The 17,919-nt window shown below is 49.6% G+C and overlaps 1 protein-coding gene across 9 annotated transcripts in view; it reads right to left on the bottom strand.

Annotated features, from left to right (window-relative positions):
* Nucleotides 1–17,919, bottom strand: part of MBTPS1 (membrane bound transcription factor peptidase, site 1) — a 50,116-nt gene that overhangs the window by 19,588 nt on the left and 12,609 nt on the right. For all 9 annotated transcript variants that reach the window (XM_049704036.1, XM_049704037.1, XM_004280094.4 and 6 more), the window contains 9 exons: nucleotides 17,012–17,269; nucleotides 13,885–14,088; nucleotides 12,168–12,278; nucleotides 11,648–11,757; nucleotides 9,931–10,047; nucleotides 9,201–9,268; nucleotides 5,452–5,554; nucleotides 3,989–4,140; nucleotides 2,508–2,669 (listed from right to left, as the gene is read on the bottom strand). In XM_049704036.1, the coding sequence (XP_049559993.1) occupies nucleotides 2,508–2,669; nucleotides 3,989–4,140; nucleotides 5,452–5,554; nucleotides 9,201–9,268; nucleotides 9,931–10,047; nucleotides 11,648–11,757; nucleotides 12,168–12,278; nucleotides 13,885–14,088; nucleotides 17,012–17,269 (1,285 nt within the window). The remainder of the gene's footprint in view (nucleotides 1–2,507; nucleotides 2,670–3,988; nucleotides 4,141–5,451; nucleotides 5,555–9,200; nucleotides 9,269–9,930; nucleotides 10,048–11,647; nucleotides 11,758–12,167; nucleotides 12,279–13,884; nucleotides 14,089–17,011; nucleotides 17,270–17,919) is intronic.

Raw genomic sequence — 17,919 nt, 5'->3', positions numbered from 1 at the left:
AGCCATACCTGGCCCGGTGCACTCTGTCCAGTTCCAACCTTAGAGTCATAACCCGATACATAACTAGTTGAAATCAACCAGGATGTGGGAGGAATCCGAAAAGAAATAGAAATGCTGACAAATGAACTCAACTGCATTGAAAATAAACAGCAAAACCAGATTGAAAGGGGTGTGGTGGGGAGGAAGATATTAACCTAAATCACTGTGACAAACAGTAGACTACATGCTATAAAGCTAAAGATAAAAAGAACTACACACAAACACAATCCTCTGGTTAGCATATCTGTTTTCAGCACGGTACGAGCTAGCAGTTCTAAAACTTGTCCACAAGCGTGTACTAGGACTGAGCAAATAAACATCGTGGCGAGTGACAGCCAGGTTTCTGGCTGCTGGGGAAGGACAGCCAGCAAGAAGGAAGACTCAAGATGAGGGCCGTGGCGTCAGGTGGGATCAGGAGACAGACGACTTCACGGACAGACATAGAAACAGGTACAGGTGTGTGTGTGTGCAGACACTCACCAGCTCTGTCTGCTGAAAGGGGCTATGAGCACAGCTGCCAAGAGCACGCCTGGTGCCCAGGTGTCCGTTTCTAAACCCACCCTCCAATTAAAGGACCAGGGCTGCTCGGGCAAAGAAGCGATACCAACACTGGGCACGGAAATGCTGCCATAAAGTGAGAAAGTGCCCCCAACTGATGGAGACGTGCTGAAAAGACACGGGAGCCAACCAGCGGGAGCCCTAGAGAGCCAAACCTGGGACAAATGAGCAATAAACAATGACACTAATGGATCATGACCCCCAGAGTCAGGTAAGTACCTATGTGTCCACGCTGATACCACTGAATAAATAAGACAGGAGGACAGCTCTTCCTTACAGCAGAATTTCATTTAATATATGCAGAAGGGAATGAGAGAAACAGAAAATCACCATGGGACAATCTCTACAGTAAGAACTGTTACAGGGAGGAACCATCAAAGGATGCTAAACTTAGTGATGGAAAGTATGTTAAGAAACAAGATCATCTGCTTTTTTTAAATTTTTATTGGAGCATAGTTGCTTTACAATGTTGTGTTAGTTTCTACTGCATAGCAAAGTGAATCAGCTATACGTATACATACATCCCCTCTTTTTTGGATTTCCTTCCTATTTAGCTCACCACAGAGCACTGAGTACAGTTCCCTGTGTTATAAGAAACAAGATCACCTTCAAGGGCGTCCCCACAAGACACTTCGCAGTCACAAAGGGGCAGTCACTGCAGTGGACACCTGGCAGAGATACTCACCGCACCAGATCTCCTGCTGTGGAGCCCAGCTGACGGACGCCAGTGGACCCTCCACTACATCTGTGCCAAGGACTGAGCGCAGAGGGCACCAGGGTAGGCCCAGCCCTGGGGGACACAGGTGCCTCTACCAGGCGACTGCGGTTCAGGGAATCTCGGTGACCGGGAAGATTTCAGACCTGTGCTGGGTGTGAGGGTCCTCCTCCCTCCTCGCCCCTTCATCCTTCATAGGCCCCTCCCCCAGGAAGTCTCTTGGCCGTCTGAGTCTACGTTGGCACCTGCTTCCTGGAGGGTCCAGCCTGACACATCACCTAAACTTCATGATGCAGGTGAGCACCACCCAGAACAAAAGGAAGGACACTGAGACAACTGTCCCAACTGGAGGAGACCAAGGACACGCGGCGACTGAACGCAACGTGGATGCTGGCCTGGATCCTGGACCAGGCCAAGGATGTGGGTGGGAAAAATCTGGGTGAAATCCAAATACAGTCTGCAGGTTGGGAGATGGTAACGTATCAGTGCCAACTTCCAGGCTCTGAGGCTTCTACTATGGTTATGTAAGTTGCTAGCATCAGGGAAAGGTAGTGAAGGGTTTATGAGTCTTCGTGCACCAATTTTTAAAACTTTGTTGTACATCTAAAATCATTTCAAAATAAGAAGTGAAAAAGAATTCTTGCCAAAAATACAGCACCTCACTAATCACGAGAAAGCATCAGAGGACTCAGAGTCATGAATGACGAGACAGATGAACTGTCAGGGGTCCGGGGAGCCCAGGGAGACATGGCAACTGCACGCAACGTGGGGCCTGGACCCTGGACCAAAGAACATGAGGGGCGCCGGCCACTGCGCGTCTGTCTGCAGACTAACCCCAGCACAGCATCAGGGTGCACCTGTTGGCTCTAGCAGAGGAATCACAGACTACCGAGGTATTGGCCTGAGGGGAAGCCGAGGAGAGGGTATATGAGAACGTCCGTACGATTTGTGCAGATTTTTGTAAACCTAAGATGATTTCAAAGGAAAGGAAACCCCTGACGTTACAAACGGCAGAACATGAGGAAGTGGGGAGCAATCCTGTCGGCAGCACCCCAGCAGAAGCAGCACTGCAAAGCTCTCCCCGAGGCCCCCGAGCACTGTGTGATTGGGGCTGGTTCCACGTGGAGGCTAATACTCTGTGCCGAGGAGGCCGGTGCAGAGAAGGCAGGCCTGTTCAAAAGGAAAGCGCACCGACCTGGCCTGTGGCTTGTAGCTGCTGAGGATCTGGTAGGCTCTGAGGAGGTCCAGCTTGCCGTGGCCTTGTTCAAACATATTCACGCCGGGCAGCCTCCGGGCTGCTGCAATCAGGGCCTGCTTCATGCTGGCCGGGTTCACCAGCTCCCGTCTCTGGACTGTGCTGGGGGCAAATACCATATTCGCTCATTTTCTCTCAGCAAAAGAATGAAAACCAGACTATCCCTACCCTGTTCGTGCGCAGTCATGTGACCTCCAATCTTGATCTGTATCTAACAGGAGCTTCTTCGGTAAAACTCATGCAAGATGCGAACGAACGTGCTCGTTTCTGCACCTGCCTAGGGACTGACCACTCATCAGCCTTCCGCGTGGCTTGTGAGAACACGGACTCTTGGGCTAGTGCCTGCTATTACTAAATCGATCGGGAAAACACATCTTCCCACTAACTTAACAGTCGACCTCAGAGGTTGCAGGAGACAAGAACAGGTAGGAGTTACAGGCTCCGGACACGTGGACGCAGCCCGGCCGGGAGAAGGGAAGGATCGAGGTGGGTCCTGCGGGGACTCGAGGCAGCGTGGCCAAGAGGCCCGGCCTCGGAGTGAGGCCCACTGCGTCCAAGTGCTTGTTTTGTTTGGAGGCCTGTGTGTGACGCGTCACCCCGGTGGGACAGGCCTGGTAGAGGGTTCATCACTGGAACGCAGCTGGACTCGGGCAGCGGCGCCCAGACATTCCCACTTGCTGTAGAACACCAGCATTAAAACACGCATTTCTGCGTATCTACGTATTATAAATACAAGTCAATTTTACGCCCCTAAATGCAGGGGAGAAAATCCAGTAAACAGTAAGGAAAACCTGACTCTACTAAGTTGCTAAATATTTTTCTACGATGATGGGTGGTCGTGGAGTGTAGGTGGACCTTTTCTAATAGGTCTAGACGGGAGATCCGACTTCAGGAGGAGTGAGGGGAGGAAAGTGGCATCAAGTCTTACTGGCAGAAAAAAAGAATTGCTCACAGCTCAGCCCCCCTCCCGCCGACAGCGCAAGACCAGGCTCAGGCTCTGGCTCCTCGCCGGGCTCTAAGGCTGGAAACGAAGAAGCGCTTCTCTGCCGCTCGGCATCTGTTATGAGCTCCTCCTCACACCATAAAAGCACTTCTGACCCACCACAGAGGCATTTTACCTGCTGCAGGGAGAAGAGGAAAGCAAAAGCTTCCTCACCACTGAAAACATCTGTACGTAGAGAAGCCGCTTGGCTGGGCACGGAAGACACAATGGCCTCCCCTCCTCACTCCTCTGACAGCAGGAGGCTTGATGGGCTCATCTAACGCCCACAAGAACCATCTAAGAAAGAACGGACTCCTGCCTCTTCTGTAGAGATGGGGTGAGGCCCCGGGATGTGCTCTACATACAGCCAAGCTGGTGACAAGCAAGACTCAGCTCCTGGTCCCCTGACGCCACCTCCTCCCAGCTGGGCCACACTCACCTCACCAGCAAGGTGACAGCACCTGCCACCACTGGGGAAGCCACGCTGGTCCCCGAGAGCGCCCGGCACCCGCCTTTCACGCCGGAGCCCCTCACTCCAGCGCCGTAGGTGACAATGTCAGGCTTCATGCGGCCATAGCCTCCTGGCAGCTCCTGTAAACAAAAGCAGGGTGGTCTCTACCACGGCACATACACTGGCACATGGCCACGCGCAGTTATGAGTGGATAAAACCAGAACAGAAATGTGGGTCAGCTAAACACACTGTAACCTCAGTACGATGCTGGTTTTCATCTGAAATTCACTGCAATTCAGAAGAAGCTTAAATGACAGTATACAAAATAAAATTATTTTTGGTGCGTTTTGTAATGACCAGCATGACAGTAATGCCATAAAGCGTTTTAAAAGTGAATATTTTAAATTTTGCTAACATGCAAGGCTGAAAACTGGAAACTGATTTATTTCTAGATAATTTTAAAATTAGAAATATGCTAGAAAAATCAGAAAATAAAAATTAGAAATTAGGAAAAAAAAAAAGAAACATTTTCCTTTACAAGAAAAAAAGTACGTGATATGACTGGATATTTCAATCTTTCACCAGAGGGGAAAGAATGACTTAGAAGAGTGAGTATATAACCATACAAGTAACCTGGGATAAGAGTTTAACTGAGAACTCTCTTAAGCTTCCCAGAAACTGGGGCAAAGTGAGAATTACAATAGGAGTTATATTCTGTAAGAAAGAAGTACACCAATCTGAAGTGACAAAATCCTTCCCGGCAACCAAGCATAAATGGACCCTGGAGCCTCACACGCGGGACACTGAGCAAAGACGTCTTCACCTGCAGCCCCACAGATAATTCAGGAACGTTTCTCAAAATGCCGTCAAAACACAGGCCTCGATAAAGGCTGAGGACATGGCAGGGGGGTCGGAGCAGCAGGGGGACGCGGAGGGCAGGACAGGGTCCCCAAGTGCCGCCCGAGGGAGCGACCCCAGCTCTGCTCAGATGGGAGGAGTCGGCCACATAATTACAGCTCACGCAGCTGAACTAATTACCTTGCTAGAGTCGTTTCAATTTTGTCCAGCTAAATGCAATCATTCCCACGTTAGGGAGCTGATATTAAGCCGTGCTCACTGGCTTCTCCTGCTTCCCAAGGCCAAAAAAAATCATCCCACCCAGCACGGAGGACTGCTGGCCCTCCTCCTACCAGTTAGGACCAGTGCACATGAATCCAACCGACCTAAATGACGAGTTACTCAGAAACAAGTTAAAAAGAAGTGGACCCGGGAAACACAGTGAGAACCGGCACCTGCCCGCTGGGCCACAGGGACACGGCAGGGAAGGCGCTAGAGCGTGTCCTCGTGGCGGGCTGCCTCCAGGCTGCTTTTCTCTCCGTGCTCACAGACAGCCCCGAGGCCCTTGCACGCGGCTCCCGCGGGCACGCCGGACAAAAGGAGCAGCGCCTACCCAGGTGGTCATTCCCCGCGATGAGAAGCGGGCGATGTTGTCCTCAAAGTCAATGCCGCCCACTCCGATCACATCCATCTGGTCAGCAGGGTTATTCAGAGTGCTGCAGCGAGGCAAGAAAAAGACACAAAAGGCGGGGGGAGAGGAATCACTCTAAGTGAGAGAGTCAAACAAGGGCAAGCAGCCCCGGGACGGTCGGAGCCCACAGCAGCTCTCCCGCGGCGGGGCGCGTGCGGCTGGGAAGGCCCGGCCCGGCACTGCCACCTCTGCCGGCCCGGTGGTCTCCCCACACCTGGGACGCCCTCTCCTCCTCTCCCTCTCTCCTCCCCTCCCTCCCTCCTCCCTGTCAACTTATCGCCCTCCGGCCCAAGACTCTCTTCTGCCCTCACTACTGCCAGGCGTGCAGGAGTCCCCTTCCTCCGAGCTTCACAAGACTGGCCACGACCAGCCCCGTCACCTGCGTACACGTCCGTACACCACTTCCCAACTGCTGCGAGCGCAGCCCCCCCGAGCTCGGTCCCCGGCTCCTCTGGGAAGGAACTACAGCCACACACGTGCACCTGCCACCGTCAGAAAGTGAAAGTTCTCCCTGGGTCTCGGGTAGGTGTCTCCCTTCCTCATGGGAACCGTGGGGACCACTCATCTCTCCGTAACCCCGGGCTCCTCAGCGGGAAGGCACGGATGTGCGTGAAAAAGCATGCGGTTCTCCCCTGCACTTCAAGGGCGCTAGATCCGCAAAGACACGAACATTTAAACTACGGCGTCAAGATGTAAGTCAAGATGAACTATTTGACAGTATGAAACAACCACTTACGGAACTGCACTTCCCAGCTTTATCTATTTCCGCTCCACCAGCACAAAATGAACTCCTGAACCACAACTGAATCCGAGCAGCTGAAGCGACAGCAGCAGCAAGATACTATTGTTTCAACCACACGGGGCCGACCCTAGCATCACCTCCTTAGCTTACCCACCACCAGCATGCTACCAGCTGGTTGTTCAGAAGCACCAACAGTGATTTGTTAACTGGCTGACAGTAAAAGTTTACAAATTTCTATGACATCAAAGAGCAGAGATTAGAACAGAAGTCAATGGCAGTATTTCCCACTGAAGTTGATAGCAAAAAACACCAGCTTCCCACCCTGCCTCTACCTGCCAATCCCTATACTTTACACCCTTAAAATCAGGGGAAAGCATCAGAAAATCTTTGTTGGTGCTGAGAAGGGGGAAGTGCAGCTGCAGACTCCTTGGCACCATGAAATCTAAGCATCGAGGGTGCCGGACCCCAGAGAGCTCCCAGAAGGGGTACCCGTGGGGACATGTCGGGCAGCGTCACGCCTCCGATAAATAACCGGGCTCTTCAAGTGCATGACTGTCACGTGACCAGCCCTATCCGAGGCCCCGCAGTAAGCCACACCCGTTCAGGCTGTGGCACCGTGACCACGTGCCACCCCCAGCCTACCCAGCAGCTGGCGGACGCCAGATGCTGTGAGGCTCTGTGGGCAGACATGAGTCCGACACCGGGGCTTCCTCTCCCGAGATGCCCCTGACACACTAAACACGAGCAGCTCTTTGATTAGAAGCCCTCACGTGGACCGCCCACAGAAGTCACAGGATTTCAGAAGAGTGACCAGTGTGTGCAAAGCAGTCAGGATGGCACGTGGAAGAGCTGGTGTGAACGGAAAGGCAGGCTTGCGGCAGCGGGGGAGGGGGGGCGGTCAGCAGCAGGATCAGGTGACGGAGACCGAGAGGAACACGGTTTCCCCAGGGAGACCCGAGGAGGAGCCTGCTCTGAGGAAGAGTGCACGAGGGAGTGGGAAGTGTTTACCGGGACACAGCCACGCCCATTCGTCTACACATCCATGCTGCCTTCGCACTACAAGGGCAGGCGAGTAGGTGCAACATACCATGTGGCCCACAACGACTCCACTAGTTACTACCTGATCCTTTACAGAAAATGTTTGCCAGCTCCAGGCTAGACTACTGAAGACCTTGAAAACCAAGGAGAAAAGTTTAGATCTGATCAGGCAATAACGATCCACTGCAGATCCTTAGTTAAAGAAACTGCTAGACTCTGTTTTAACAACAGAAACACAGAAAAACGGAAGAGAAAGGAACAGCTACCACTCACAGAGGCTCCGTGTTCGCAGTGCTCTCCCTCGGCTGGCTCATTTTATCCTCATCCTCACAGCCACCAACCCGGGCGGGTCTCGTGCCCTCCAGAGCCAGGCGAGGGGGCCAGGGCTCGGAGAAGCAAAGGTCCCACAGCCCAAGGGCAGGTCAAACTTGCCTGGCTCCGTCCCCGCACCCTCCCCGCCACCCCACATCCCCCATGAAGGGAGAGCTGGGCTGGGGAAGACTGGAGGCAAGAGGATGGGCGGGGGAACTGACAGATAACCTGGGGATGCTGAGCTGCGGTGGGCTGGCCTGGAGCGGGGACGTCAGAAGTGGGGGGAGGGACAAATGGAGAAGCGTTAGAAAGAGAAGACATGGAAACTGGGTGAGGTTACTAAGTAACTGGTGCTTTTCGTGGCAGAACTCTAGCTGGGACGTGTTTACACCACTTACGCCTGTGAGTCACAACACACATGACTGAGGACCCAGCCAGATCCCCAACCGTGGAGCCCTACAAGGAGATGGGATCGCTGACAGAACAGCTCTTAGGCTGGAACCACGACTGCGCCATGTGCACGGGTTGTGACTTATAGAATCGTAATTTCACAGAGTCCAGCCTAATCCCCACCCTGGATGAGCTCAGTCAGCGCTCAAGACTGCCTGCTCTGCCCCAGCAGCACGGCCAGGGTGTCCCTGAAGACAGGGCACGTGCTCCTGAAGGCACGAGCAAACGGCCATGCCAGGCGGCTCTCCTGGATCAGGGCACGCCGGGCAGGCTCCGTATGTTCTCTCCTTCCTGTGCAGTTACTTTAAGCCCTCTGCCACGGCACTGAACCACACACGTCCCGGGAGCCTGGTAAAGTGGGGTGACAGACATCCCACCGCAGAAGTGATTCAGCACAAGAGGTTATTTATATTATCTACAGAATAAAAACTGGAGGTGTAAGCAGAAAGAAAATTGGGATCACTAACCAGACAAAAGCTTACTACTGCCTGTGATTCAGTGACTGATGTCCCGCATCTCAAGCCACTTTAATACACCATAACCCGGCACAAAGGGACATTTCTGTGACACTGTTCTCTGCTCCCTCCCTATCTGATCCTTCTCCTCAGTCCCCCAAACACGGTGTCTGTTACGCCACCCTGCACTTTCTCCTCATATTAGTGCCACCCTGCACTTTCTCCTCATATTAGTCTCATCGTATCTGTACCTTATTTTTCCTAAAAGGCAGGCACCTCAACTTATCTACCTCTTTACCCTGTGCCTTGTGCACACTGGGTCTCAATAAATACGGTAGAATCCATTTATTTCTAACAGATTTACTTTCCTGCTTGATTTTGGGTTGGGGGTAAAAAGAGTAGAATAAAAACTTTAGGCCTCCAAATTGCTATTTCCAGCAAAGTTAAAAACACAAAAAATTAAACAAAATCGGCCTTGAGTTGGCAACTGCTGGAGTGAGTGGGCACATGAGATTCATTACAAAGTCTTTTGTATGTGCTGAAAATATCCACAATACAAAGTTTTAGACAGGTATAAACAGGTATAGCAAGATACAGAGACAGACAAACAACAGGTTTTCTGTTATTTCAAGGAAAAAAATACCTCTAAGGTTATTCCTATCAGGGGTACTTACCCATAAAGAGGCCCGTCATTGCCGATAGCAGAAACCATGATGACGTTGTTAGCTGTTAATTCCCACACCTACAAAATTAACAAGCATTTATTTATGAAAGTACACCACTCTTTTTTTTTTTTTTTTGCAGTACGCGGGCCTCTCACTGCTGTGGCCTCTCCCGTTGTGGAGCACAGGCTCTGGACGCGCAGGCTCAGCGCCCATGGCTCACGGGCCCAGCCGCTCCACGGCATGTGGGATCTTCCCAGACCGGGGCAAGAACCCGCGTCCCCTGCCTTGGCAGGCGGACTCTCAATCACTGCGCCACCAGAGAAGCCCCACCACTCTTAATCAATATATAATTGTTCAAAAATAACCACAACTTCCAAAACAGAACTAAAAAAAGAAGGTATTCCCCTGAAAGCGCAACACCAGGCCAGTACAGACGTGGTATGGCTGGCAGTCAGAATGTCCAGAGACGATAGACTCCAGGACACAGATCCACGCACACAGAGCAGACCCGGGCTTTCCAGGAACGCCCAGAAAAGACAGTCCGTGTGCTCAGGTGAGAGGAAGCAACACAGCACCCTGTGCTGCTTCCCACACAAGTCACCATGGCTCACGTCCTCACAGAGTGGTCACCATGTGGGCGACTAGCCACCAGCACACTAGACACGAAGCAAAGCGGGGCACGAGGCAGAGCAGGAGTCGTCACCAAACGCCTCGTCCTCCGCACAGCGGCAGGACCAACCTTGTCGACGAACGGGTGGTCCATGAAGTCGGGGCCCCCGATGCTCAGGTTCAGCACATCGATCTTCTTCAGGATGGCGTAGTTGAAGGCGTCCAGGAACCAGGACGTGTAGGAGACCTGGCCCATTTTTAAAACAGTCCTTTAGGTGTTTCAGTGGAAGTCTCCAAATGCTAGATTCTCAGCAGCATGAAGTATTCACTTAAACTTCAGAAACAGATCCCAAGAACAACAAATGCTCTGCGATGTAAACTACTACACCCAGAGCTTCCAATCCTTGGGGCTGGACTCTGGGGAGAGGCAAGGTTCCCAGGGTCCTGTCCCGCCCGGCCTCACGTCCAGCGCCTTCCTGACCTTACAGCCTGCCTGCCCAGGGAAGACCTCAAACTTCTAACTGCCCCTCTTATAAAAGGACTTGTCCTAAGACACGTCTATTCAGTTAAGTGTTTCTAAATAGTTTATTTGTCTAATATTGTCTAATATTTGTCTAATATTGTCTAATATTCTTTATTCCTAAATAGACTGAAGAATAAATAGTATCAATGAAAGTTATTTCACAGAATTACTTCTGATAGTTATTATTTCTCTCATAGTTTCCTTACAAAAGTTAAATTTCTTTGTGTATCGCCATTCACGTGTTTTGTAAGGTACAAAATTAAACTTAGAGTAAAAAACAATAGATGACAGAAAACAATAAAATAAGCGCTGGAGGGAATGAAAAGACTTTCAATCCAGAATTCTATATTCAGTGAAAATAGTTTTTTGAGAATAAAGATGAAATAAAGATATTTTCAGATAACTAAAGCTGGGAGAAGTCATAGCTACTAGACTGCATTGCAAGCAATACTAAAAGCATCTCTTCATGCTGAAAGGAAATTACGTGATGTGGAAACGTAGATCTACAGGTAGAAATAAAGAGCACTGGAAATTGAAAATATGTGAATAAATACAAAATGTTAAAAAAAACCTTACAGTGGAAAAAGAATCAACATAATGATTAAGAATTATGTTTTTTAAAGGCTTTTAAAAACAAAACATTATAGTTGCCTGAATGTGCAAAAGAAATTCTAGGAGTGGGTATGTGAAAAAAAGAAACTACCACATAGGGAACATGGGGAAGTAAAGGTGAGAACCTGTCGGACGGGGACAGGGTTGGGAGAAGTATCCCTGTGTTGCCTTTTGATGTTTTTGAACTATGTATTACCTATGCAAAAATTAAATTTTAACAGTTAATAAATACTAGGACCCTCCCTTTTTTCAGTAACGTTTCCAAATGCAGAGTGAGGGAACAAGCTTCCAAATCCACGTTACCCAACACGACACTGGGTGCTGGGCACAGAGGCTACCCTCAAGGCGGTCAGTCCAGCAGGGGCAGCAAACACACAGACACGGGGTTGTTCTCTCCAGCACAAGAAGTGTGCCCGAGACATGGTGGACAGGAACCCTGGGCCGGCCGGCGGGACAGGAGAAATGGGAGGTCAAGGAATCCCCTTGGAGCAGGGTCTTTGGGGTTCCAGTGAGGCCGATGAAGGGGGCGGTGGGAGCAGGGCAAAGCCGCCCCGCGGAGGGACGGGAGGGACAGCACGGCACACGGGGGACGCCAGCCGCAGCTCAGCATCTCAGACGTGTGCTGCTTTTAAAGCAGCACGTTTTCTAGAGTTTTGACTTTTCACATTTTAATATCAACCCTTTACGTTTCAGGGGTCCTCAAAACACCTACCTGGTTGTTGGTAAAGACCCTGAAAATATGAAGTTCTGCATCCGGAGCAAACCCCTGGCACTCCCTCATGCTGGCTATCACACCCGCCACGAACGTGCCATGGCCCAGCCCTGTTGTCCAAAAGGAAAAAGGCACGAAACACAGCTGATACAACGTGTGCCAAGATGCAGCATTTCAAACGAGCTCATTCTCCGAGCCCGAGACACAGACTCCCCAGCACCTCTCCAGCCTCGCCAGCCCCACCTCGGGGGGCAGCCACTCCTGCTCTCCCCCAAAAAAGGAGGTTCCCTTCCACCAGGCGTCCTTCTCTCCTCACTCACCTCCCGACCTACTCTGAAAAGCTTCTGCCAAAAGGCACAAAACAACTTGGGTCTGCCTGAGTAACTGTTGTACACGGACTGTTTAAGCATCTACACTGAAAAATACCCTCTCAGCTGATAAAACGGAGGATGGGAGTGATGCGAAGCCCGCTGGTGACCAGAAAACACCCCCTCAGGTTCTCAGGACATCAGCCACCCACCATCGTCCAGGGTTCGCTCGTTGGTCCAGTTGGTTCTCTCCTTCACGTTTTTGAAGTGGGGATGCTTCTCACTCAGCCCGGTGTCAAAAACGGCAACCCTTACGTTAGCACCTTATGCCAAAAAGAAAGCACAATGGTGTTTGAGAAATCATCGTTTATGAAATACATCCCTCTTTGGGACCCAGAGAGAATGACAGGCGACCCAGGGCCAAAGCCTGCCCAGAGGGCACACAGTAGGCCAGGTGCGAAGGAGAGGAGGGGACAGCAGGGGAATACCATCACCTGCCGCTAAATGAGACCTGAGGACACACAGAAAGTCCCTCCGGACGCCCCTCAACGTCACCGGCTCTCAGGGGGGCGGGGGGACCACCTCTCCCGATCCTCCACCAAGGATTGACTTTCCCCTCTGGGCAACTTTCTCCAAGTCTCTACGTCCTCATCTCCTTAGAGAGGCCCATGGGGCGAAGGGCACCACAAAGCACTCACTTCCGGGAGGGCGGGGGCTGCTTCTACTCCCGACCAGGACTCGGTGCTGCTCCCTAACGGACAGCGACTCTGCAGAGAGGGGCTGTCCACCACACGCAGGGAAAAGCACACTTTAAGGAGAACCACTGTATTGCACACTTTTCTATGATAACAGGTGTACTTCAGATACTGGCCAGAAGCCATCTGTTGCGATGGGAAACATGACTCATGCTGTTAGATCAAGGAATTCTAGAAAACACGTAGGAAAAAATACAAGATACTCACTGAAAGGCTAACAGAAGTAACAAAGGTAATGTCTTTTTGGTATGAGGGTTGTATTTATGTATCAGTACTACATTAAATAATCAATTACACTGAGATAACCAACAAAGTGTACTGTTTACTTTTTAAAAATGCAGACACAATACTGGAAACCAGCTGGTTTGGGGGGAAGGAAAAATGCTTTTCTGATGATTAGAGAACTTCTGTTTTGTGAAGTTTTCCCCCTAAAAGGATAAACCAAGAAGAGACAATAATTTAACAAAATGTCAGCCCCCCGGGTGTTAAGTCTGAGGCGCGGTAAGGGAAGGTCTTTGGTTCTCTAAGGTAAGGGTCTCTACGCCAAGGAGAAATGGAAAGACACTGAGACAAACTGTGACGTATGAGGCGCCAGAGACATGGGCTGATATTTAGGGTCCAAACCTCCACATTCGTTAAAACAGGAATCTTCTGCCCTGATGTATCAGCAAGAAAAAAAATCTGATGGGTTGTGAGTTTTATTTCCCAGGATACGGTCGTTACTATCGTTTCCTGTTCCGAAACAAAAGGTAACAACCTCGACAGTCAATCACTTAGCCATGCCGAACACAGGGCACCACACAGGAGGGACGTGCTCCATTTCACGAGACTGCCCAAATCAAGGTAACTATCTCTGGATTTGATCTCATTCCCTGGGAAATTACAGAACTCTGCTGGACTGCCAGTCAGCTCTGGCAGGGGCAGTGCTGTGTCTGTTCACGTGTGTCAACAGGAAAGAAACACTCCACAATCTACTCCTTGTAACCTCAGAAACAGTACAGGGAAATAAGACACAAAAAGTGAACAGGACTAAACAATTAGAAAAGCCACAGAAACAGACGCCCCCCACAACAGGAGCCAGAGACGAGGGGCAGCTGACTGCGTCCAGCTCAACCCGCAGAAGGACAGACCCGTGAGGCCCTGGAGGGGAGGCCACCCCGGCTGACAGGCCCACCTGTGTAGCCCATCTGCCACAGCACGTCGGCCTGCAGCGTCTGGGCGACCTGGCGCGGGATGGCCCTGAGCAGCCGTCTGCTCGAGTGTCTCCCGGTGGCGTGCCAGAAACCCGAGCCCAGGGAGAGGCTGGCCCTGCGCAGGGGGCGGGACGACTGCCACTTCTGGCTCCAGCGGGTCTCGTTGCAGGGCGCGGCGGGGTCAGCTGCAGCCACGGGAGAGAAAGATCAGAAACGCAGGGGACACGTACCTGTCAGGGAAACAGCCACTCCCCCAGTGCAATGACTCCCGTCTGAAATCCCTTCTGCAGGGTGGTGATATTCCCTCCCCTCGGCCAGAAGGAGCTTCTCCACGTGGCTAGAGTCACAGGATATTACTTAGCCATCACGTTATTCCCAAATAGTTCTTTACCTGGAATTTTCTAACCAATGTAAGGCAGGGAAAGACTGATAAGATAATCATTTCTGAAGAAACAAAATCAACTGTGATAATAAAACTGAAGAAATGCCTGGTTTTTCATCAGCCACTTATTCCCACTGAACCAGAAGTGTGTGTGTGTTGGGTGGGGAGGGCGGAGTATAAGCAAATGTCCACCAAGCAATGGTGACACTTCACTGTTTACAGTGTGATCCCTGGGACAGGAAAAAGCCGTGTGATCCCAGGACACCTCGCTCTGACCTTTTCCTACTGTGACCCGCCCAACGTCCTCAGCGTGCGTATCTGCTAGAACGTCACCCTTCAAAAAGCAGAACAGAGGGCTCGGGGGATTGCTGGGGGTGATGGAACTGTCTTGTATGTTGATTTTGCTGGTGGGCACCTGACTGCACACTTTTACCAAGACTCGCCAAACTGTGCACTAGAAAGCATGGATTTTACTATCTGTAAATACTTTTTTTTTTCTTAGTGGAAGAAAAAAGTAGAATACCACAAGGGTTGTCCCTTTACCTTTCAAAAATCATGCTATAATGAAGAAAAAACCATATGTCACATCCGTTTCTAAAGGGCAAATCTGTAATACCACTGAGGTTCTGTTTCTAAAGCCAATTACTTTAGCTTTCCTTCCAGTCTCACCAGGCTACACCCATGAAAGCACAGGGACCGGGAAAAATATACAGTCATGTCAATTCTATTAAGTAATTATGTGCCCAGTGCAACTGAAATTATTCTATACTGAACCTCCCATGTTGATTCTGTTCCTTCGGTCAACAGCCTGGGCACTAACTGAAGGACAGTATTCGAACTAAGGACGGGTCTGCTGTGCTCTCCTTTCAGCAGACTGGACTGCAACCAAAGGACTGCATTCAACTCCGGCTTCAGTCGTTAAGAGAAAACAGGAAGCATTCAAAGAAAAGCAATTAAAGTGGTGAGGGGACTTGACGCCAGGTCATATTAGTAACCCCTGGAGGAACTGGATATTTTTATTATCCTGGAGAGAAGGAACTGTTAAGGGGGACACCAGGATAGCCTTGAAATACCCTGCAGTGCTGTCTTGGGGAACTCAGGTTAGCTCTGTCTTATGGCCCATGGAGAGACCAGGGATGGGATCCAGAGCGTAACAGATTCCAACCCAAAATAAAGCAAAGCCTTTGAACAACAGAGCCACAGGAAAAAATGAACTTTCTTTTTTTTTTGGCCGTGCCACGTGGTATTCGGGATCTTAGTTCCCTGACCAGGGATTGAACCCGGGCCCCAGCAGTGAAAGTACGGAGTCCTATCCACTGGACCACCAGGGAATTCCCCAAAAATGAACATTTAATGTCTGCTCACAACAGCCTAAGAAATCTGCTAAGCTCTCTTCACACGCACTACTTCCTTTTACCTTTGTAAGAACTCTGAGGTAGGTGGTATTATCTCCATTTTCTGGATGAGAAGCACTGAAGCTTAAAGAGGCCTTGCTTACCACAGAAGGCCACGGCTAACAAGGAGATACATACTATTTCCTTGCGGGCTGCCGAGCACAGCATCTGACAACCGTGGTGGAGAGGATACAGAAGGGAACCCCCACCATGAGCCCTACGCTTCCTGTGCTAAAATCAGCCCTTCTACGTTTCCTAAAATATTCTGCAGCTCTTTAAGATAAGATTAAAAAATAAAAAAGGCCGAATTTATATATTTGGCTAAGTGTACAAGTTTTGGGTTGCTTTTATCTTCCTGGATTGCTCTGAGGTTATTGCTTTTCAAAGAGAAAAGGCACCACGAAACGTGGACTAGCAGAGAGAGCTCTGCAAAGCCAGACACCTGAATTCCACAGCTGACGCTCCAACTGGCTGTCACAGGATGCAAATTAGTCAGGCTTGTCCCCTGGGTGTTTTTGAAACCTCAGAGGTTCTCAGGCCTAGTATACGACAGACAAAAAAAGAAGAGCAAAATTTTCTTTTTCCATCTAATGAAAGAAATGACAATAAACGGTAATGGAACTAGCAATCTGTTGCCCCAGTTTACGTCAAATGGGGGGAAAAAACCCTTTCCTTTGGTAATACACTTGCTTTGGAAAATATTATGCAATAATATGCAACTTGTTATCTAAGGATAAACTTATCTCGACAGGCCCGAGTTGTAAGGACTATAGGAGAGTAAGCCCTGGAGCTGAAAGGGACTCAGCAAATTCCTTCCATCACTGCCCCTGCCCAGCTCCCAGCTTAAACAAGCCCAGCGGAGGCGCGATGGTACGCGGTCGGGAGGGTCTGAGAAAAGCAAAATGAAACCCAAGGAAGAGGTGTTTTGCGAGATGCCTTCAAAAATAAAAACATGCGCTGAAAGAAGCAAAATGCAAATAAAAAGGAGACTCAAAGACACCGTCTTCGTTTCAGAGTGTGAAGGGGCGTCAGGGCCTCAAAGCCTGAACGCTTTGAGAGGAACCTGGTGAAAATCACTTCCCACACGACAGACACAACCATCACCCTCTACTGCAAACCTGCATTATTTGTTTCTATCAGAAGCACAAAGTCTCTTTTTGGTTTTTTAAATTCCTGCCAGGAAAACGTTCACGACTGACGAACCTAGATGGAGGGACAGGAATATTCCCTGTACTGCTTTTCAAATTCTGCCACGTGTGAATACGCACATCCTCCCCCTATTCCCAGCGCAGCAGAAATGGATACAGACCAGCCCAAGGTCACAGTACTCACACTCCGTATACTTGAGGGAACGAAAGACTTTCCGTTGGGGTGTTACCCGTTTGATGTTTGGATGGTCTTCAAGTGTTAGCAGCCCCGCTTTCTGTTTTTCTTTTATCTGAATCACCTCAAAATCACTAGGGTAGTCACTGGATGGATTGTTTCGAGGTATAATTCTCCAGTTGTCGATCGCACTGCTCTTCAGGGCGCTTGAAATAAATGAATTTCTAGCTTTGGCTGTAAAGTACCCATTGAAAGCCACGATATACTCTGCAATCAATGACCACAAAATAAAAGTGAGAATTTACGTACCTATATTATGACATAAGATTATACTTAATCTAAAACTTCCCTGGTAAAAGAAAGCTTACATATCATAAAACCTAGTAGAAAGAGGAGTAAACGAACAGACTGCTTTAAACACCCTGGATGGCAGCTTCCAGAGCTCTGAGTTAAAACGATGTGGATGAACCCCACGGATCACAGGACACATCACTTCGAATCAGATACCTGGGCTATTTTTCAAAAACCAAACATTAACAGAAATTTGAGTGTACGGCAGAGAAACGCATGCAAGGTTTTCAAACAGGAAGAAGGAATTCAGAGAAGCGAAGGCTCAGTTTTATTTTACTGAAAACAGTAACAAAATGTAGAGCAGATTATGTATGACTAATTGCTTAGTTATCCACAACTGGTCACATAAACTTTCAGCCCCTCCAAAGTCCCCACCCTCACCAGCTACAATGACATCTGTTCCATGGAATCCAGTTTTAGGGAAATAATTCAGAACGTCAATTTACTTCCTTCATATAAGCTGATTATACGGGAAAAACAAACTTCAGCAGAACTAATATCCAAACACTATGCACTCAGCCCATTCGAAATTTATTGTTTTTGGCAAAAGCTGATGTTTACAATAA

This window comes from Orcinus orca, chromosome 20 (assembly GCF_937001465.1).
Source record: "Orcinus orca chromosome 20, mOrcOrc1.1, whole genome shotgun sequence".
Taxonomy (NCBI): domain Eukaryota; kingdom Metazoa; phylum Chordata; class Mammalia; order Artiodactyla; family Delphinidae; genus Orcinus; species Orcinus orca.
Note: the sequence above shows the minus strand (reverse complement) of the source record. Positions and strands in the feature narration are given on the sequence as shown.